The sequence below is a fragment of the Pseudopodoces humilis genome, chromosome 1 (assembly GCF_049639895.1).
Source record: "Pseudopodoces humilis isolate 2021_Gansu_Grassland_sample_001 chromosome 1, ASM4963989v1, whole genome shotgun sequence".
NCBI lineage: Eukaryota > Metazoa > Chordata > Aves > Passeriformes > Paridae > Pseudopodoces > Pseudopodoces humilis.
In genome coordinates, this window is record NC_142200.1 from 102,276,298 (window position 1) to 102,300,281 (window position 23,984).

General features: G+C 35.6%; 1 protein-coding gene across 2 annotated transcripts in view; it reads left to right on the top strand.

The window, feature by feature from the left end:
- Positions 1-23,984, top strand: part of CNTNAP2 (contactin associated protein 2) — a 1,024,120-nt gene that overhangs the window by 677,227 nt on the left and 322,909 nt on the right. For both annotated transcript variants that reach the window (XM_005519091.3, XM_088052353.1), the window contains exon 12: positions 17,126-17,245. In XM_005519091.3, coding sequence (XP_005519148.2) covers positions 17,126-17,245 — 120 coding nt within the window. The remainder of the gene's footprint in view (positions 1-17,125; positions 17,246-23,984) is intronic.

The window sequence follows — 23,984 nt, forward strand, 5'->3', positions numbered from 1 at the left end:
TTGCTGGCTATTGTCAAAACTAATAGTTGGCAACACAAATTTTACCTGCATAGGCTCTGATCTTCAGAAAAACTTCCATCAGTTAGTTTGTAACATCTGATTTTCCTGTATTTCTATAAAAAGGAAAGCAACTAGAACACTGGACTTTATACATTTGGAGTCTAGATAGGAAAGAAGGTCATAGCAGTGGTGTTCTCCTGTCAGAAATTTGGGAAATAGTGACAAAATAAATACATAATTTGGCAAAACAATGCACTGAAATTTACTTCAGGGAAAAGAAAAAAATGAACTGCATCATTTTCTAGTCATTTCAAACAAGAAGAGCATGGGTTTCCATTTCACTGGAGGCTGGAGGAATTATGAGAATAACATTGTTATCTTTGTGATAGAAAACTGATTAATTAGAAAAAGCAGATGCCTTGCTGTTTCACAAGCATATTAAAGAATTATTTTATAGGAAAAATACAATAAATACCTCTGTGGTCAGAAATTGTGATACATGAGATATTCTTGTGAAAGGATGTTCTGATACAAAGACAGGAAGAATGTTTGTTGCTTTTTAATACACCTGAAGAGGAAGATACAACCTAGTCAGAAATGCCCTATATTTTGAGAAGGCTTGGCATAAAACTGTCTCCTCTTCAGTTGTCCTGTGGGCATTTATGTGCAGGGATGTTACAAACTATCACCCTGACGTTTCTGAATCTTTGCCAGTGAAGCTTGATGTTTTAGTTATTTAGTTTAGCAACATTTTTGCTTAAACAAATGTTGGATTCCAGAATTGGCCCCTTTGCAGAAAGTAGAATAGGGATATATGCTACAGATTTGAAGATGTGCAAGTAGCTGATTTTAGTGAGATTTAGCACAAGTCCTTTAACCATATGACTCAACAGATCACACAAGCCTGAACGATTTCCCAAATGAAGAATTTCCATTAGTAAACTTGTCGAAAAACAACACCAGACAACATAGAACAGAACAAAAAAATACAAAACATACAAACACATGAAACAGGACATTCTGGGCTGAGTTTCTGCAGTGAAAAGCTGACATTTAAGGCATGCAGTGGGACTCCACAATGCTGATTTGAGTTATTCATGGCAGATAGACTGAATTATGTGAAAGGAAGAGGAAAAAAATAATACTTGGAAGCCAAACTCCTTACTTTTAAGAACATGAAAGAGGGATTTTCAGTAGGGCAAAATCTGAGTTGCTCTCACTCCCCTCTCCTCATGTGTTGGGTATAATTTGCCTCATTTTGGCTGAGGGAGGACAGCAGCTGTGAGATACAGTAATGAGAATGAGGAGCTTTGTAGGGAGGGGAACTGTGAAGTTACTCTGCTTAATGTGAGGTTGGAGAAATGATAGGAATTATTTTGGCAGAGCAGCTTGGTTTGGGAAGACTGGGGCCAGAGGAAATATTTATGAAATAAACACTGGGCACAGTGATAAGAAAAGGGTTATCAGTTATTCTAGCACTGATATTAGACTTTTGTACTAGATGCTGTGAGAAAAGGGAATATAGTTCCTCACCCTACCACCTCATCCTCTTGTGAGCTGGTGTTTGAGTGTCCCTGATGAAGCCTATGGTTTTTTGAATAGCTCTTTTGAGTGCCTGATTTAAGACTTACTTGAGACCAGAGTCTAAGTAAAGTTGTTTCCAGGAGGTGAATAATTCCACATTCAAACTCAGCAGTACGGATGAGTGAGCAATACTGATCTTGGAAAAATAGGGGATGAAAAATAAGTTAAAATTTCTGAAATCTCTCGAAAGAGGCTTGTGTTTTCTTCTGCTCAGTGTCCTGAGAAAGAACTTTCAACTACTGACTGTTCTCTGTCAGTTATGTCACTATGACTTTATTTTTCTCCTCCTCTTGCACACTCAGTATCTGAAGTAATCAAATGTTCAAATTTGATACATGCTCTGCAAAACCTTGTTTCTCAGATGTTTGTTTCCTTTGAGAATAGCGATTCTCAAAGCCTGTTTATAAAGGCTTTTGTTTACAGTGGTTTATTAAAAGGATTGTATAACCAATATGCTACCTTTCTAAGGAGGTTAATTTTTTTTTCAATAATGTTTTTCAAAGAAATTGTCATTGTAATTTATAATTTTCCTTGTGGATTAATATTTTATTTATTATGTGTTTTCAAAGGATTTAACATAATGCATGTCTTTTCAAATGTAGAAGATTCTATTAAATTACCTCCTTTATTAAAATGTAGTTTTAAAACAAGACTGAAGTTGTTGGTTTAGTCTTCTTTAGCAATTTTTAATGTGTAACATATAAGCCCAAAATTGTTGTATTTTTCATCTATTCCTGTAAAACTGAAAAAGATAAGCTTTTTACTCTGTTTTTTTTGGGGTTTTTTGGGTTTTTTTTTTAGTTTGAGGATGTTTCAGTCTTTTCATTTTGAAATCCAATATTTGTTTAAAAATCAGATTGTTCTTAGATTCAGTGTTATAAACTATAGTTCTACTACTACTAATTTATTATCAGCTGAGCTGAGTTGCTCTTCACCAGGTGTTTATGAAATGCAGAATGTGTAATAAATTGGTAGAAACTTGCATTTTTATTGTAAATAAATAGATGTGGTCTTTGTTCAGGCCAGAAAGGGCTGCAGTTGCAATATGTGCAAAAGCACCTGGAGTATTTGATGAAAGTAAAATGGAGAAAATTAACATTAGGATACGAAGCAGAATATGAATAATCAACCAACAGTAATCATGCTGAAATTAAAAAATCAGCTGGAAATAACTCTACCAAGTGAAGTTTGAAAGAGCCTGCAAGGGCTGAAACTGGACTTCAGGTTTTAGCTGTTTGTATAGTTGAGTTTTTTATATATAGCTCTACATTAGAATTAAGTGTCATGAGTTTTGAAGCTAAATTTCTACCAGGTGGGGTCAAGTGGAAAAACAGTAGAACAGTAAAGAACAGTGAAGTCAGGGTCTAACTCAGAGCATTTTCTTGATTCAGCTGTAATTAACTCTTGTAAAACTACCTAAGTAACATTCCTGAATTGCATCCTGCATTTGGGAAAACTTGGGTATTAGTTGAGTTTTTTGCAGGCTACTGTAACCATTCTCTATTCTTGTTCACAATGCACAACTAAATACTGCTTCCAAGGGACAGATAAAAGAGAACATGTAATTAACAATAGATAACTTTAAAGCACCTCATTTATACCATAAAATCAAAGCCAAAATTAATTCACAGCCTGAAAAGAACTCTGCAAATAAAGACTTCAAAATTAATTAGCTTTTTCTTAAACTTTTCTATTAAGACAACCTAACACATTGCATACTTCACTGTTAATGCTTTTTTGCAATTAAAGTTTTTTAAGGTGCTTATATTAAAATCCCATTGACAGCCATTAGACAGAAAAAACATGTTTTGAAGTCACTCTAATCCTATTTTCTCAGACGTGAGAGAATGAAGTTAATGCAAATATCAACTGTTAAAGATGTACCATAGTCAAAGCAATGAGAATTTCTTCATATATGCATGCATATTTTTATCTGTCCACATGAAATTGTTCTTTAAAAAGATTTTTAGCTATTCAAAATAGAGGAACATAATGGGTATAATTAGGCTTGCTGTTCAAAGATACTATGCACCAATGGATAACCAGATATTATCCAGTGTTTGTAGCAATTTTATGTATATCACCTAGCACAGATAGATTTGATAAATTCTGCCTTTACACTGATTTTTCCAATGTAGGAAAAAAATGTTTGAAGGCTGAATGATCAATCTAATAGGACTGTGGATTAAGGAAAAAAAAATAATTAAATTGAGTGAAACCCCAAGATACTTCTTGTGCATTCTACATCATATTTTGTTTTAATAACTAGTATAGCAATGTTTATAAGAGTAATTGTATGGTTACTGCAGTAAATAAATGTAAAGAATAATTATTGTCAGCTCTCTTATGATACTTCCATGTGAATGATATGTATTCCAGATGGTGGGGGTTCTCATTCAGTTTGATTCTAGTTTATGGACACTCCCTTTCTTGAACGTCACTGTAATATTTCTTTCACTATTCTGCAGCATAAATGTATTGCACCTATATACACCTTCCTTAGGAATCAAATTACTACGTTAACCCTTTTCATTCAGAGGTAAGAGCTGTTATGCTTCTTTGTATGTCTATTCCAGAGGGGTTTGGAGTTTTTCTCCTTCCCAATGTGCTGTAATTTAAATGGGAGATAAAACAGGGAAAGTTTTAGGACCAAAATCTGTTAGCAAATTAGATGCTCAGTATCAGTCATGCTCCATAACTATAGCTTTAAAATTTCACCTTAGGTAGGACAGCCAGTATTTATCTTGGCTGGACAAGTCTCTTAGCAGAAGTAATGGCAGGTTATTGGAATTCTTTAAATATTTTACTGAAGCCAGAGGAATCGTTATGTTTATGTAACTTTACAAAAACTTGGAAATCACTACTGTTTCATAAATACAGTTTTCTAATATTAGTAAAACTACTGAAATATGTTGACTTAGTTTGTAGTTTCTCATTTTCTCAGTAGAACCCTTAACTATACTACTTACACATATTTAACTGTGTACCTAGCAGTATTAATTTTATTTTACTGGAAGCATAGTCTTTCTTTAACTCTCATCTTGCAAATTTTTAATCCCATGTATCCATCCCTATGTAGCTTTTACACCAGCCCGTTCATCCCATCCTTATTCCCTGATGGCCTAACTACTTGTGTATAGAACTTTAAATTTACTTGTCTGTGGTTGCTGTATTTTATGTGGTGTGTTTTCAGTACACTTTTAGGTTCAGAAGGCACTAGTAGATGTTCTAAAACAGAGAGGAAAACATAACGTGCTGTTTTCGACTACTTTTCTTTTTTCTTTATATTTTCCACTTCTACCTCAGAGCACTGCAAATATCGCTGCATTTCTCAGATTCATGCTCGGCCTAACTGAGCTACATCTTTCTGAAATTATTAACTATGCCTCTCCTTTTCAAGCTCTCTTCTGATTCCCCCATTTTAAGGTTTCTTAATTTCTTTGTGATTTCCTATCAACCTCAACACTTTGTTTCTTCCTTGCATCATTCTTTCTCTAACCATTGCTCTGATTATTTTCCTTCTCTGTCTATCAGTCTTTACAGCCACATATTCACACATGTGTGCCCACAGGAGCACCATATCCAGGAAAGATTTGGAAAAGAATTGAACAACAATGCAAAATAGACTGTACTGATCAGATGCAGGATGCAACCAGGCAAGCATACTACCACAAAACTACTTATACTTACCCTTCTTTTTTTCCTGCATTTTTTTTTTCTCCTCCAAAATGTCTAGCCCTCTGCTTTTTTCCTGCCTTTAGTTCCAACCCTACATATCCTGTAAGTCTTGTGCAATTCTGAGCTGTATTTTCCATACATCCCATTATGTGTCACCTTCCAAGGCAGAAACTCCCTTGGTCTGAAAGGATTTGGGGAGAGCTGCTACCAGTGGTTCATGGTGATGGGGTGATGGGCTCCATGCCCACACACTGGAGCTCAGGCTGTGCTGTGACAGCCCCAGACAGGTTGTTTGTTACTTGTGTGCATCCTTGATTTGAGTCAGATGGGCTTGAGTGCTTTGATGGCTCCTGTGGTGGGCCTGGGAGCAGCCTGGCAGGGTATTATTCTGGCTTCTGCCCTGCCTTGGTTCTCTGAGCTCCTCTGTAGGTATGCAGATGGGCATTGTTTCTCAGAACCTGACACTTCCTCTATATTCTCATTCCCTCAGTAAATAGTCTAAATTAATACTCTACAGAAACAGATACTGACAAAATAGAGTGTGTGCCAGCCAGGGCAGCCCCCAAGGTACCTATCTAACATCTTACTAATTTCACAGCTCATCCATTATGTGAAAAAGATGTAAAAGTGATTTCTAGGAAGTTGCCAGGACACAGTCATTCCATTTGAAAGCATCGGAGGGAAAGCATGAAAAAAAGGGGACGTGGAGCAGATGTTTCTGTTGATGTTTTTATGTCAGTTAAAAAGGTTGAATTCTGTTGGCAGTGCAAGTTGCTTAGTGATTAATGGAAATGACAAACATGATGCATTCCTTCTAAATTGGTGTCATGTTGATAAAGAACATTTTGATTGAGGTAATGTAAATGCTGATGCGAGGATTTGTTTTCATAATGTCTAGTTCTTTTCTGTTTGCGGAAATAGGTGTTCAGCTCCTCTGAAAAACTCACTATTTGGTTAGGAGTCTGTCAGTCTGTGCGTACAGCAGTGGTTTTGTAAGCAAGCTACTGTTCTGCGGTTTAGTGTTTGGGTTTTTTCAAACATAAGCTTTTAAACTGATATTTTTATGAAATTTTATTAAACCTATTGTTGGTCTGTTTGGGATTTTTTCCCAATAACTTGTTGTTTCCCTCAAGTATATCTTGTATTCACTAAATACAACCAAGAAAGGTACCATAATTTCCTTCACAGGATTGCTGGTTATGAGAAGGTCAGATACAAAAACATTTAGGGATCTGGGGTGGGGAAAAGGAAGGAAAGGGGAAGAAGATGGTGACAATTGCAACCATTGGGTCTGGTAAAAATAAAGCTGGGTTACAATCCTATAAATGAACATGTGGGTAATGCATTTTGGGAACATTAATTTTTGAACAAACAAAACAGACACTACAGTCTCTTTCAAAGCTGGGTAGTGAGAATATCTCATGTTCATCTGAGCATTATTTAACATTCATTAGGATATTCAGGTCTGAAGAGAGATGAAATGCTCTGATATCCATAGCAGGAAAGATGCAGTATATACTTATTGAGGCAAATACTTTGCCTTATTCAGTGTCTTTGCTATTTGTAGCCACTTATAGATATCTTGTGTTAAAAGAAGATTCCTGATAATCTGTATCTTTGACCTGGCTTTACTGGAGTTATCTCCCCTGCTTTGGCCCTGGTTTAATTTGCTGAGGTTTTCACTTGTGCATCTGTGTTCACTGTAGGGGCTAACCAAGGATTTGTGTTACACAGATGGGAAATTGTAAATCCAGAGTTTGTCTTTGTTCCTTTCCATTACCCTGGCAACACAAAGTGAGAATTGGAGTAGAACACATACTTTTTCTTTAAGGGTATGGATTTTTCAAAATTTGTTTCTATACCAACTTTGAAGTCTTTTGCATGGAAGAGAGGGATAGGAGGAAGAGGGGAACAAGGTAATACTGGCAGTGTTCCTGTTACCTCCCAGCTGGAGAAGACTCAAATGAGTTCCAGGCAGCTCTAAAGCTTTCTGTGGCTGGGCCCAGTGTAAGACCAGCACAAGTATTGTGAATATCTGAGTTTCTCCGACAATCTTGCCTCTCAGATGCAGGGCCCAAGAATGAATTCCAGCTACATAAATGTGCAACACTATCCAGATTTAAAATGAATTTGTGCCCATTTCTATCCTGAACAGTGTTTTGTTCAGTCCCAAAATCCATGCTAGGTTTTTGGGGGTTGGGGTTTTTTTTGGGTTTTTGTTTGGTTTTGGTTGGGTTTTTTTCATTTGGTTGGGTTTTTTGTGTTTGTGTATCCTTGGATGACTTAATTCACAAAAGCACCTTGTTAAAAATTGGTATCTAATTATACTTTCTTGTGATGTCTGTAGGCTGACACTGTTACAAAGATGCTAATTGTCTAATCTATGGCTTGTAATTTAAAATCACTGGTAAATTTGTTTAAAAATCCATTTTGGTTCAGCCATTTGTATTTAAATTAATTTCTCTCTTCCCCCCCCTGCTCCCAGCCCAAAGCAAAGAACGAGGTTGAGAGAGAAACAGAAGCACCTTTCATTTTGCCATTAATGGGTTGATTTTTTTCTGCATTCATAGCAAATTCCTGGGTTGAGCTACTCTGTAGTAGCTCAAATTGCAGTTTTCACCCCTATAGCAGTAATTTTCCTTATTATCCCAGTGGCAAATAAACTTGTGCTCTCTCAATCTGATGGCAAAGCCTCTATTTTGTTCCCTTTTTCACCATAATGGTAATTGTCATGTTTATCACTGACATAACTGAGCCTAGAGTAAATTTGATACAAAATCTGAAAATTTCAATATATCTTGTTTTTATTTTTACTGCTTGTAATATATTTTTTTTTCCATGGGGCATATTTGGATATTGTGCTAATGGTGAGAACACCTTATAAGTTCATTAGCTCACAGTAGAAGGCAGAGAGAGCGTGTGAGGAAGATATAGAAGCTTTTAGAAGGCTGAAGCTTAGTTCTGTGGCAGTGTGAAGAAGGCTTATGATCAATCACGAAGGAGCTTTGCTTTTGGAAAGTTTTAGTGGCATGGCAGTCAATGCAGCCATGGACAGAAATGAACACTAATCCAGATAAAAAAGCACTCAAATTATCTCTGTTGGTTCACCTTGCCTATTAAATTAAAATAAATAATATTTTCTTTTAAATTGTGCTATTATATTTTTATTGTGCTATAATATTTTTTATTTCTATAGTTTATTATTCATATGTATATAATATTATATGTATACTATTATGTACATATGCAAAATATAAGATTTTTTTTTCCATTGGGACACTATTTTAGGGATTTTGAGTTGCAAAACTACTGAACATTGGAACATACTGAATATTGGGAAGGACCATTTTTTGAGGGGGGAGTTAACCAATTTTAGAAGCAATGGTTGAGGAAAACTGCTGACTTGTGTTTCATTTTTCATTTAGGGAATAATTAACATAAATAAAACTTGGGGAATGTGCAAAATAATCTGGCTGTGCTGGCCATTTTCCATTTTCATATGCTAAGTTTCATGAAAAATTTGGAAAATCCAGAAAAGCAAGAGAATAATATAGCACCTAGAAAATCCAACCAGTGCTCAAAATGAACAAACTTGGCTATTTTAATGTAGAGAAGAGATTAGTGTCTGCAAATGGAAAAAAGATGGTTGCAAGGAGGAGTGCAACAACTTATCCTCCAAATTAATTGTGAATAGAAAGAGAAAATATGAGTTTAAATTGCAGCAGAAAAGCCCCACAGTGTAGAGAGTGGAACAAATGCAAATACTGAAGGGCTGGTGGAGCTCTAGGCTGCCTTGGCGTGTCAAGGAATTTACATCATTTTAAAGCAGACTATATCAGGAATGATACATGGCTGTAATGGAGATTTATTTGGGACGTGGATTAGATTATTTTGAGGTTCACCACAGCCATGTGATTCTGTTGTTATGCTAATTATGACCACAAAATGATTCTGCTTTTTATCTCTGCACTTATTTCTTTAAATATAATTTGAGTAATTGAACTGTCTTTTCCAGGAATAATCCAAGAATGAGTATTTATTTAATGGGATGTTGAGGGTAACAAAATTGAAGCTTTGGGATTTAGGTTAACCTTGTATTTGAACTGTCATGAGTAAAATAGTTGTGTGGTGTGGAAAAGATTCTTGTTAATGTCATGTGATGACAGTGAAAGGATGAAACTTTGAGCTCTTAGAATTCATGTGCTTGTCCTAGCTAGCTGTGAGGGTAAACCAAGGGCCCCTAAAGTGATGGTAACCTGGGAAAACAAATCCTAGTTTACCTGGGAAGGTATTTAAAGATGCCAGGTTTTGTTTTTACTTGTACTTCTGGGACTGCAGTAGCTCAATTCAATTTCTGGCTGAGGAGGCAATCTAGTCATGGCAGAAAAATAGTGCTTGATCTGAGTTTCATTACAAGTGGAAAAATTAGCGGCTGAGGCATGGGCCATGTCGTACACATTTGGTGGACTTGTTCATGATGCCTTCTAATTTTCTCCAATTCTCTTATATACAGTGAAATTTACCAATTGCCTAATGGCACTTGTATGTGAAAATGATGGTTCTTTGCTGAGTGGCTGTCCATGTATAGCAACAATTCTTTAACAGTGTGAATTAGTTTCCTTGCAGATGCAACATGAGCACACAAATTTTAAGTATTACACTCAGGGCTTTAGAGGTTTTAGTTTACTCAAATTTTCATTTATGCATTAAGTCAGGAAAGGCAGGTTTTCTGTTTTACACTGTCTTTAATAATGAGGTGATATTGCATTGGCAAGGGTATCTCACATTTGGACACTTCTTTAGTCCTTGTTTTTTTACCTGGAAAGTAATTTGATTGTAACTAAATGAACTGTAACTACATCTAGAATAGTTGTATTTCTTCAGAAAGAAATTTCTGAAATTCCCTTAGGCATCACAGTTGATCCATTTCAGATGTCAAAATCAATCTTTTTATGTACAGTTTGTGTACACACCATATTTAGGATGTGCATAAAGCTGCAGCTCATTGAGAAGTTAAGTTTTCTTAACAAACTTCACTGCAGTTGCTGACACATCCAGGTGTAGTTTCCAAGTGCTCATAGACTGGGCACAGAAATTCAGTATTGCAGCCAGCCAGGTATGCTGGCACATTCCTGTTGCTCTGGACTGTCCAGGTGAGCACACTGTGAGCAGCCACAGCTGCTGCCTGCATTGTGAGGGCCAGCAGCCTTCAAAGTCTTGCAGCCTTTTCCTACCAGAGCCGTGTATTTTCCTGAAAGTGCTGCTTCCTGTTCTTTTCCTCATCAAGGTAACCTATTTTTACTGGGGCATCCTAGATGCCACTGATATTTAGTGGTGTGGCTTGTGGTGATCCACCTTCTGGTCATGCAGAAGGTGCTTTCTCTGAGTCCATCATAAATTTAGCTTGAAGAACTGCTATTGGGGTTGCAAGACAATTTTTTTTTAGTTACAATTTTATCTTTGTTCTTCACTGACACCTTTTATTTAGGGTAAGCTGTTGTTTTAGTAAATATTTTCAAAGTACTTTTTAATCAAGAAAGACTTTATTAAAGGGTTCTTTAGCAGTATGCAGAAGCAAACCAGACATTTCATTACCTTTTGTGTTTTTACATTAAGGTTATTGTGTGATAAGTAAAAATGACAAGAAAAAATCCTAAAACAGAGGTCTTGGTTACTTTAGAACCTTCTCTGTGCAGGATCAGACTGTGTTAGGTGTTTTTAATATTTTGGAGCTCTTTTTCAGGTGAGTGTGCATACACTTAGAATGATAAGTAGAAGCGTATTCAAATGGTTCAAAGAATTTTAGATACATATGTGATTCTATATCAGAATTGTGACGGTTTCTTCCTTAGTTTTCATTTACTTCTTCTGTCACTGTTTTGTAATTTTTGACTTCAACTCTCATAGCTGAAGGGGTTGTGAGCTTCTGTAAACTAGCAACCTAAAAAGATGGAAAGGCCAAATCAAGAATGTTCAGAAGTTTCCAAGCACAATTTCTTTCCCAGTAGCAAATGAACAAGGACACCTTTAATATTTGGGAACCTGGTAAAAGCTACATCAGAAAACATTTCATCTCAAATTCATTTCTGAAAGGGTTACTTCTTACAGTGTGAGATGTAAAAGTAAATACTGTTCACACTTATTTTTGTCTGACTTTAACAATACATATTCTTCTTTTAAGTTAAAATTCTCACTGGAGAATGAATTTTTAAATTTATTTTATTTTTTCTATTCTTAGACATTATGAGGTTGAATTTCAAACAAAATTTTTTAACCAGACTTGAAAGAACTGGCAGACATAAGACTTGGCTCTGACCATTATAGACATCATCCTACAGAAAGGCAAGAACCTTGAAGTGGTGTTGCATCATGTTGGCTTTTTGTGGAGCTTTTTAAAAAGTTTTTAATATACTTGAGTACAGCAACACAACAGCTGTGTGTATTCCTTCTGTCAGAATAGAGAAGGGTATTTTTCTCTCATATATATTTTGCTTTGACTATGATGGAATATCTAGTTCTTTTAACTTCTCTTAAAAGAATTTTAAGACATCTTTTCTCCACCATGCAGCATTGCAATGAGTAAAGGATGAGTATAGGTTTAATGTGGATGTGCACAGACAGAAAATTCTGCTGACAGAGCAGGAACTTACAGTGTACATGTATTGATGTATAAAAAATTATTTTTAAACATTTTCCATTTTCCAGCTATCTTCTGAATATATGTTATAATAAGGCAACAAATCTTATTTTATTCTTTTAGAATAAATTTCAGGTATGACATTTCAGTGTGCAGCTATTTCTTGAGTAAGCTTGGAGTTTTTTCCCCCTTCGTTGTATGTTTGTGCTTTCAGTGCTCAAGAGTTGAAACCAGTTTGAGTTGCATAAACCTAAACACCTCACAGTCTATTCTATATCTCTAGATTTCAGTATTTTTCCAAGAAGTTGAAAGTGCTGGAGAGACATTGCTGGACTTTGTAGATCTGATGCATTGCCTGTTTTTGTCACTTTTGCTGTCATTTAATTCCATCCATTTTTCTGTACCTACACCTTTTCTATGTTCCTGTAAAGCTGAGATTTACTCCTATATTAACAGGTGTTTAAAGGAGTTTATTCCCTGCAGCAACCACATTCACTGACAGAAACAAAATGTATTGCAACACATTCATTGAGCCACATAGTGCAGACTGTCATGGTAGGTAATCTATTTATAATGAGCTTTGCACTTATAAAAGGAGGCTGTTTGTCAGCCCTAAAATTAAAGCTGCCTTTTTGCATAGTGATGGAAAAACTGCAGTTCACTAAGGTGCCAATGAAATTTTATGGGAACATCATATAGGGCCACAGAGTTTCTAAATCTTTTTGTCATTTGTATATTCTGCTTTTTTGGAGATAGCCAGCAGCTGTGCCACCTGTGCAGGATAACTATCCCTTGATCTTTACGCCAGTCAGAAAGTAAAACAGGAGCGAGAACATCTGCTTCCCTCAATCACTTAAGAGCCACTGTAATCTAAGAGATGTTGATTCTTTCCAACTGTTGACTAACAGTCTTGAGCTGGAAAAAACTATTCCATAAACTCTTGCCTGAACTATTTTCTTTTCCTCTAATGTTTAAAATTCAGGATCCTGAAAACTCAGAAATGAGTGTTGACTTTCCCATCCATCACCCCATCCCCTTTGGTGTTCAGTACCCATGAAGAAAGGCAGTAATTTAAATGCTCTTAAAGGCTGTGCAGCTACAATGTTTGTTGTTAGCATTTGTTTCACTCTAGGCTGTTCTCCCTTAGCCTACTTGCCTAATCAAGCTTTTCTAAGAAAAAATACTTTCCCCCTCAAGCCATGCTCATTCAAATTCACTTTTGTGAATGTTAGCTTAGTTAATGGTGAACTTCAAAATGTATTCATAGTTGCATTTGTTAGCTAATTAAAATGATTGGATTTTCTGCCTAGACCAAGAAGCTTAGAGAAGCTTGATGCTTTACACCAACAGATATAGTGGATTTTTTTTTTTTTTTTTTTTATGTTTATGGTTTTAAAACTTCATTTCATGTTGGAACACAGAAAACCCTTTCAAATTTTATCATGAAATGGATTTGGTGGTCTTGGTTTGATCTGTATTATTTGGGAGATCAAACTTTTAAAAGGCTAGTGCATTTTTTGGTGCTCTTCTCTTTCTAGTTTTGATTCTTTTTGTGCATACTTTTTTCCTGACTCTAAGAGCTTGGATCACTGTTCTAAAAAGGTTTTCACCCCTTGCAGCTTGTAGACAACTTCTGATGCAATATGAAAGCATGTAAAGAGTGAAGAAGCTGTTTGTAGGGAGGATTTTTTCCCCCTATTCTACTCAAAAAAGAACATAAGTGACCTTTGAAAAACCCTAACAAACTGACAGCTGGATTTATTATGGTAGAAATAGCTTATCCAGGCATCAGGGTGCATGTTAGTTTTACATTTAGCTTGGAAGATTTTGAGGTTTAATACTATTCTGAAGTCCCTTAAGACTACATAAGTTGTGTATTTGAACCAGGTACCTAGAAAGCAAATATACATTTTTGGCATTTCACTTCTACTGGCTTGAAAAAGCAAAAACCTATTTCCCTTGTGTCCTCAGTTCTTCCACTTTTTTTGTCTGTTTATTTTTCTTTCTTATCTTCCAGATGGAGTCAGCACTACAAAGCCCTTCCCTCTCTCCCTCTGCCCCCTCTGTATGTAGATATATGCAACCATTTCTCCTAATTCACATGTGAACACTAAACTTTATGCCCAAATCTTGCATTCTGATTCCTTGTCTTTTCTTAGCGCAGTTAGGTTTTTTCTTTTTTATTGTAACCTCTATTAGTTTTCTCATTTAAGCTGATTTGATTCTCCCATGGCCTCTTCCTTATATGCTGTTTTTATTTTCTTCTCTCTTTCAGTGTGCTTGGTTGACTTCTAAAACAGCATTCCTTAAATGTTTTTCCTTTCATCTACTCTAGGTTTTTTTGCATTTCTTATTTTCTATTTCAACCTGTTCTCTCTCTTACACACTACTGATCTTTTTGTGTAACATTTACAAGAGCAAGTAGTGGCTGATAAGGTGATCCTGTGCTGTCTTCCTTTCTATGTCATCATCCACATTGACACCTTGTTATCATGTCTTACTTTCCTCCATTCCAGTTGCCTTCTGCCTGATGCTTGCTGCTCTTGTTCTTTATGTAATTGGCTACCCTTTGCCATCCAGAGTCAAAAATATAACCTCTTTCCATCTCAATTTTCTTCATACACCAGAACATGACTCCCATCTTCTATTGCACCTTTAATTACTGGTTATTTTGTCAGTATGTGAAATTCATTTGTCCCTTCACTTTGTTTCAATGTTCCTGTGAAGTGATTTATGTTACTGCTCTCTGCCTTTCCATTTTTGTTGATTCCCATTTTTAAGATCTTTATGCATCTACATAAATGGCCTCAAGTTATGCCAGGGTGGATGGGGGGTGGAGGGTTTAGAATCACAGAAAGGGTTGTAAAGCATTGGAACAGACTGCCAAGGAAATGGTGACATCATCATCCCTGGAACTCTTCTGCAAAACCTGTGGATTCAGCACTTTGAGGACATGGTTTAGTTGTGAAAGTGGTGGTGGTGGTGATAGGTTGATGGTTGGACATGATGATCTTAAAGGTCATTTCCAATGTTAATAATTCTAGGATTCTATATATATGTGTCAAACCTCCCAGAAAACTATCCCACAATCATAAGAACACTTTTCACAAGTTGAATTTGTTTAGGATGTCCCACTCTTTTGCCTTCATTTGAAAAACAGTCTTAATTTCTATTATTTAGTGTTCAACATAATGTTGAAGCTTAAAGTTTACTTATTAAAAAGCAGCCTTTTCTATGCTATAAAACTAATACCTACACACCACTTTCTATTTCTCCCATTCCAGAAGAATAGAAAGAAAAGTGTCCAATTAAAACCCCTTAATTTACTAGAAAAACATTTGACTTCCATATGACACTCTTTAATGCTGTTATCTGAGTTGTGGCAGTATCTCTGTACAAACATCAGCCTGTGTTCTCAAAAGCAGAAAACTTGGATAAAAATGTCATATGGCCTCACATAAAGATCTGGTTACTACAGAGGCAAAGCTACCCTGGTTTACTGGAAGTGTTTAGAAGATGAAAACACAAAACTTCAGCAAGATCACAAACAATATTTCTTATCTTCTTGACTTGACCTGGAGTGCATCCATTAAAATCTTCCACTTGGTATGACAACAATTATGCATTCATGGAGTTAGCATTTTATGATTATTTTTTTTTAGGTAGTGTGTCAAGATTGAGGGAAATACTTCTGCAAAAAAGAGGTTATGAATTCCTTATGAATTCTGCATGAAGTGCCTGAAAAGAGACACAGAGTCTCCTTGATAATGGAAGAATATGTTGACCTTTGTTCTGTGGAGAAAGAGGAAATGGCTCAGCGTGTTTCACAATTAAATTAAAGTGTCAACTACTTGTATAAAATCTATTTTATATCCTCTAATGAGCACACACAAATTTCCAGGAAATTCTTTCTCTTATAACATCACAAGAAAACTGTAGATACATAACAGCCTTTGGCCTTGCATTCATGCCACTTTATCACTAGATTTTTTTGATTTTCTAACTCCACTTTCCATCCAATGTCTTGGTATTTGGTTAGAGGGCTTTAAATGTGTGTGGGTGATCAGACAGTCATCATCATCAGAGCCCAGAAAAACAGCTCGTCCTTATGGACATTTGAAATAAAGCCAGTCTTAGCAAAGAGATTGCTTGAAAGAATTGCCAACAAATTAGATGAATTTTTTGAGTGGATATGAAGTCTGGTTAAACAAACATTTCATTTCTTTTAGCAGCTGATTGATTGATTCCAAACAAAAAAGCGTTGCCATCTGGTCCTTAAAAACAAAGCAGCATTACACATTCCTTTTTAAAGAATTGTGTAGGGAAATATTTATGTAATTCACCATTTTCATACCTATATACACACAGAACAATTTATATAAATTATCAGTTTTGTTTTTTCTTAGCATAAAATTCTTTCTTCATATTTAATGCACATAATTTTTCAAAAATTCTACATTTGTAAGAAAATATGGGAGTTACTAGAAAAGATTCTATGTACGATGCTTATTATGTCTGAGCTCTTCATCATAACACAATTTGACAAACAATTTCATGACTTGAAATACAAAGCAGTATTCAAGGGAAAATTGAAACAAAATTATCTCCTAAATAATTAAACTTATTCCAGCAAATACTGTAACATTTCAGATCTTGCTGGACCAGGGAATCCATTCTGTTTGTATGTATTAGAGAAAATGCATAGCTGTGTAGAGACAGGCATTGCATGTAGTGATAAATTTCACAATTTTGAATCTGAGTGTTATTCTGAGTTGTAGTAAAACGCGAACAATTACAAAATTTACAGAGACAAAACTCATAAGTATTTTTAGTAACTCTTAAAAAAAAGCTTACGTGTAAAAATATGTTGTATCAATAGAAGTAATAGAAACTTAAATAAGAATATACACAAAGTTATGAAGTATATTGTAAAAAAATGGTTTAAATATATATCTTGAAAAAACATTATTTTTCCTTCCTCTCCCCAAGCTGTTTCTTCCTATTCTATATTTTCCTCACATTACAAAAATAGAAAATATGTTCTACAAGATTTTAACCATATAATTTTTGAAAGATGCTTTGTTTTCTATGAACCTCAGTGATATTGCTTTAATGTCAAAGGTACAATTCTTTGAATATAAATAAGATCCATTAATTGTCCTAAGAATTTTTTTCCCCAAAGTTAAAACTATTCTTATTACTCTGTTTTGTTTTATTTCATTTCAGCTATTTATGAGCTCTCTTGTGAAGCATACAAGCACTTGGGCAAAACTTCAAATTACTACTGGATAGATCCGGATGGCAGTGGGACACTGGGACCTTTGAAAGTTTACTGCAACATGACAGGTAACTGCATTGTGTTTACTAATTTAGATGGTTGTGATGCCTTGAGAAGGCTGACCTAGAGCAGAGGCTAGGCAGAGTTAAGCATAAAGTAGATATTTATTGAAAGGCTCTAAAGGATACACCTTGGGCAGTGCAAGAGCCTGGCCAGGGCTACACCCAAGGTGGACCTAAAAATGGTCACAAAATGGATGACCTGTCACAAGGTCTCACATTTTTATAAGTTTTGGTCCATTTACATATTGGGGTTAATTGTCCAGTCACAGCTTCAGGTTATGAAGTGCCATCCTTATTGTTTTCTCTCTTCAGTCCACCGTTGTTCATTCTTTCGAGCCTGAAACTTGCAATGATTGTCCTTGGTATCAATCTAGAAAAGGCACGTGTTGTCTACCTACTCTGTGAAGAGAGCTCACTAACACTTAATATGAAGCTTAGAACTACACACCTAAGAAGTACAGAATCTGAAAAATATGAAAGCTAAAACTTAAGGCATCAGTTGAAGGGGGATTTGGTTTTTTGGGTCTTTTCAAATGTAGCTAGGAGAAAGAGGCTGTTCATATTTCATATATCTTGTTAAAAGAAAAATAATTACTAAGAGCTTTTCATCAGGGATCACCAAATCTGCAGTCACTATTTGGGATAGGCTGAGAAATGCAGCAGTTAATCCATTTAAGAAACTTTTTGAATTGCACCTATTAGTCTTAATAGGTCTTTGTATCCTCATTGTTGCATAACTAAAAAAATTTTAAAAGGTTCACAAAGAGAAAAATCGATAGATATGGCTATTTACCAAAACTGTTGTATATCAACCTAGTGGTATTCAATAGTAGTGGATCACAGGGTGTTGTAGAAAGCAGCTTACCACCATAGGCAGGGAATAGAAATTAATTACAAAACAAGGAAAATGTTTGAGTTTTCTTTATTGTCTGTTTTGTCTGTTAAGCTAGGTACATCCTTCTAACAGCAGTTAAACTGCAGAGATAATATATATAACTACTTTAAATTATTTTGATTTTGTTGTGTGTATTGTTTAATGCTTTTAAGACTAGTTTTGTATTCTCACCAAAAGTACCAAATCTTAGTCATCTGTGTTGCCATGACAAGGCAGGAAAATATGACAGTAAAAAACAGGGCAATTTTCTGTACTGAGAATATATTATTTCTTTGTTCTGTTAATGCATAGTAGTTGTCTCAGCACTTTGAAGTATTGGGTAACTGATAAAAAAAAACACATACTCTGTCTTTTCCCAAATGTCTGCATAACAAGCTTGAATTTCATTCTGTTTGCATTGAAAATCTGACATATGCCTGAGTCCTCAGATTCCATCATCAGCAACATGAAGGTGAAGTCACTACCATAGGTTGAAACCCTGTCTCTGACTTTTTAGAGATCACAGGTGCTGAAGCTCCCACAACTTTTCTGGAGGGAGAAACCTGGACATATCTGGGGCTGTGGGATGGGGTTTATCCAACTGGAATGGGAGAGATGGGGAGGGGTGCATGGCACACCCGGCAAACCCCAGATCAGGTGTTCATAGGTGGGCAGCCAGTAGGAGAACAGGAGAATACCACTGCTCCTTGTTGCCATTAGTGCATGTGTTTGTATAGTAAATGCATACCTAGGAAGGAGCCTGATCTAAGATCTGAAAGTGCTGTCAATCCTATTTGGACTGGAGGGACAGGCCAATCTATCTGTCCTGAGACAGGTATAAAAGCTTCTTCCAGAAGTATAAAGGATCTTTCAGATCCTGAGCCGTATAGAGCTTTTAAAATCATAGCTAGCACCTTGAACAGCACCAGTAACTAATCAGACAGGCACTGCAGGAAACAAGGCCAAGAATGCTGTCAATTAAGTGATTTCTGCTATTCAGAACTGCTGTGTTCTGTACTAGCTATAGCTTTTTGGTTACTCTTCAAGGGTAAATTTGTAAATTAAAAATATACCGCCCTAGTGGGGTTAGGCGCAGAAAAGTGCCCTCATCCAGAACAGCAGCATTGCCCATTCATGTTAAATATAAAAATATAACAGAAGGGCCTAGTAGATTCTTCAACACTGGGGGAAATAAAAAAAAAAGAAGTAAAAGTAATAATTTCATTTTACTAACATTCTTCATCTTCAAAGCAATTTCAGAGTACATAAATGTGACCTTTTCTTAACCAGTGCAAGGAGATCATGAACATTAGGATACATGATTTAATTCACTTGGATATGTGATATGCATGCTGTGGAAAAATGAAGTTTTCTGTTTTAACTGGATCACTCTCATCAGCAGCTCTTTGCTACATGATAAAGGCAATTTGCACTAATATCCATATAAATGTTGCAGTATTAAAAATAAAAACCTAAAACAACTATTTCTTCATTACAATGCAAATGACTACAAGAGATATGTGAAAATTGATGGAAAGTAATTTAATCTTTGCTTCTAAAACTGATTGTTCCCATCTGAGTAAAGCTCATCACCTGTGTAATACTGTGTAGTGACTATACCTTGCAGCTGTCACAGTTTTTGTTTTCTTTGGATTAGTGGTCATCTGAGGCACTAAGGCTGGAGGGAAAAGAGCTACAATTTTAGGAGAAATTTCACAACACCCTAAATCTTTTTCTGAATCTATATAGGATATTATCAGCAACATGCATACTAGTGAAGGAAAGGAGGTTACTTGAGGACTTTGCTTTGCTTCATCAATAACACAGTTCTGTAGAACTCTGTAGCAATGATACATATCTTCTCATACAGCAAAAAGCACTAAAACATGCCAGAATAAGAGCAGAAGTGTCAAAAATTTTAGTATCTGGCTTGTGCTAGTCTGTGGTATTGCTAGAATTATATTTGAAAAATAAACTAGCTGAATTATAATTAAATATTTTTTTTAAAACATAAAACTAAGTAACCTACAAATTTAGCTATACTGATCAGTATGTGTAATATACTAAATGAAGAAAAAATAGTATGGCAAGGTAGTGATATTTTATTTTAATAGAGATTCTTAACTGTGCTTTCCTCTCTAGTCTGAGAGTCAAATCTAAATGTTCTTATTCTACCACTGCATTAAACAAACATCTCTATATTAAATTACTATTCAAGATACTAATGCACATTTTAAAGTCGCCTTCTTTCATTCAGGTGAAACTAGCAAGTAGAGAATATTTTAATGACTGAAATGTAAAGTGCAACTTGCTAGTTCCATCCCATGACAAAACAAGTCCACAAAGTTGACAAAGTTAATGTTAATCTTTGCAAAACAACGTGGCTTAACAGCTAAGTACAACTTTCACAATTAATGTAGTATAGTTTCACTGGAGCAAAATGTTGGATAGCAAGCTTCACTCTCACTTGACTGTAAGCCTTCTGGGGCAAGGACAATATCCTGAAAAGTTACTGAAATTGTTTGTTGAGAAATTATGTCTTTAGCCCTTTGATATGCTATATCACAAATACTGAGACACAAAATTCATAATTTCATCATTATATCAACATTTCACCTAGAGAGTATGCAGTTGGAAAGCATTAATATATTAAAATGTGCCAAACAATATTTAAAAGAAAATAAAAAAAAAGAGATAAAAAATTGTTGTGCAGAAGACAGCTGTCTGGGCATATTTCTGGGCATAATCCATATTCAAATTTAGTGTGTCTTAATTTAGTAAACTGGCGAGTGTCATGACAAGACCCACCCTTCACAGATGTTGCTGTGGTAACTAAAAATTGTTCTGATTTCTAAGATGTGCTGGTGATTCAGTAGCACAGTCAAAGTCAGAAATATATAATTGCATGTGCTCCCAGCAGCAGTTCATGGTCTCTACAAACAACTCTATTTTCAAAGATATCCCCAAACTCCTCCCTCCAATTATATTGTCTGTGTTTTCTCCAAATAAAGGTTCTACTCAGAGCTGTGTTCTAATAGTGAAGAGGAACTAAGCACTTACATTTTATATCCTCACAGTGGAATGAAGATGCTTGAGCTATCACATTCAAACTATCTATTTCTGGTGCAATAAAATAGCTAGTCAAAATCTAGGACATTGCTGTTCATGTTGTGCATTTTTCCAAACAGTTGTCTACAGAAACTATGTAAATTTTAAGAATCTTTCTTTTATTTGCCTTTCTTTTTTCTTTTTCTTTTTTTTGAAAAAGAGTATTGGAAATGTTTAGGGGAATAAAGTCACAATTTTTCAAATTTATGCGCTCATGGAAAAAGTATTCCTTGATGCTGTGTTGTGGCACAATGTTTAACCATTTGACTTCTTTTCAGTTTAGCCTCTTTTGTGGCTAAGGTCAACAGGAAACTCTTTCAAAGCTCATCTTACCCTTTCAGAGGCAGGTACACAGGACAAAGTTAGTCTCTGCATTAAAACTGTTTTTTCCAAAGGTGGAGGGTTGCTCTCTCAGTATCCAGTTTGATTTTTCCTGATTTCTCCTTAATTTTCATTAGAGCAGTAGCTGTAGTGGGAAGAATTGCTCTTTTAAGGTATTTGTTAGAGTATCTTAATATCCTAAATTTGTTAGTGCAAAGTTTGAGTATATTGCGGCTTCATTCCATGCTCTATATATAATTTCTGAATCTCTAGGCCTGATTCCTTTTCCTCTGACAGATTTAGTTCCAGTCCCACTGAGAAAGATACAAGAGATAAATTGAGATAAATGTTTCTCTTTTTCTCTGTTTGGTACAAGGAGGATGGTGAAAAAGTGTCAGATGAGTAAGATTATTGAGATCTTACCTTGTGTGTTTGTCCTGCAAGAATTTTTAGAGTGAGGAGTAAGTAGAAGAACAATGCAGAGGGACCATAAGGGCTGAGTTATTTATCCTAATGGCTGTAAAGGATGCCAGCGGGAGAGGCAGATCAGCACTCTGGAGTTGCTTGAGGCTTTGAACTGAGGAGAGGAAAATCATAGCCTGCTGTTTCTAGTGCTTCATCACTTAGACTACTGATGCAAAGTAGAACTGAAAGGTTTCATAATGTATTTTACCAGAAGATATGTCAGCTAATTCTTTCTATTGGTCCTGAAGTCTTTATGCCTCCATGATGCAGCTTTTATCTCATTTCAGGATCCAAATAGCTTCGAGCATCATGGCTCCATTTGAGTGGTACTTAGCCTATCTCCTTCCCAGTACAATTTGTTTGCCTCAAGCCGCTCATCTTTAAACAGTTTGGGAAATCATTATGAGTATTCATAGCCTGCCTCATTAAGGTCAAATGTACGAGGTGACTTCTCTACCCACTCCCTTCCCTTCTCTCTCTTCATTATTTTTAACAGAAGTGCCATATGTAATAATTATCACAATGACTTTGTGAGCAGATATTAAGCAACCACAACTGTTGTATCCTGTGACTTTTCTCTCTTCTCTCTGTGAATAATGGGTCAATGGAGTGCTTTATACTATGACATACATAGAAACATATGGCATGAATATAAATGTGCCATCACTACATCCTAAAGAAAAGGGCCCTAGAAGCAGTAAATATTTGATTCTGTTGCTCATATCCATATAATCAGTACTCTTAGATGAGAATTCTTACCTGAGAACTGCATTACTGAACTTCCAAGGTATCAGAAATTTTATTCATGCATATATATATAAATATGTATATAAAAAAATGTATGTGAAACAAAATGCTGAGCAATTTAATTCAATAAAATAAATATTTATGAAGAATTTAATAGTTTTTTGTTGTTAGCTAGAATAGAAAGAATTGATACATATTTAAAAGCAATTAACAAAATTTTGTCATTGAGCAATGCCAAGTTGTTGAATGACAACTATAGAGACCTTACCTAGTGCAATGCCATTGCAGAAAGCTTCCAATAATAATATTTGTGTCCCTTGCCTAAAATAGAGCAAGATAAATGACTTTATTTTCTCAATTCTTACATGTGAAATGAAGATTTCATTTCTAACAGCTTCTCATACACTTTTCTTTCCATTGTAGAGGGTTTCTGGGAGGATTTTTAATAGTCTGTCAGTCTTTTTTGCAAGTTAAAATTACATTTGAGAGGTAAAGAGAGGAACAAATATTTGAAATTAATTTGGGCTGTTGTTGCAGGTTATCCAAGCCTGTTTCCTTGCAGATGATACAATAGCAGAAACAAACATAGCAAAAAAAAAAAAAAAAAAAAAAAAGGAGGGGGGGAAGTATCAAGGCATTTGGGACACAGTTTTTGGTTGTTTTGACTTATCAAGCCAGACTCTTAAAAAAGAAAGGGAAAAAAGTACAAAGAAAGAAGAAAATGTCATTGAAGCATCAGGGCATCATGTCTAGAGCAGCATCTCTGATGGCAGACTTTCTTCCTAAGGTGAGTTCATCTTCCAAGCACCACAGTAAAATAATAGACCCATGAGAAACCTGGAAACAGAACAGACTATGTTTACATCTTTGCCTGCCAAGTTGACTGAAGTATCCTACATCCCAGCTTTAGTTCACTGATTATATTTTTCATCTGCTCTTATTTACAAGGCCTGTCCTTTTTATTCTGGGTTTCATTGGTACATATTTTCATTTGCAATCAGCTTTTCTCATTGTAATTTTTAACTGATGTTGAGTTTGGTTTGTTGGGTTTGCCTTAGGTTATCACTAACAAGTGGTGTTTTTAGGCAGCCCTGTGCTTGGCAGTTATTTGAGTTTGACTGTCTAAAGCCAATATCTGGATGGCAAAGAATGAGTGAGAGCAGTCTGTTGCTGTGTTCTGTGACAGCATGTCGAGTTTGTCATGTTGTCAGGCTTTTAAGGATGGAAAAG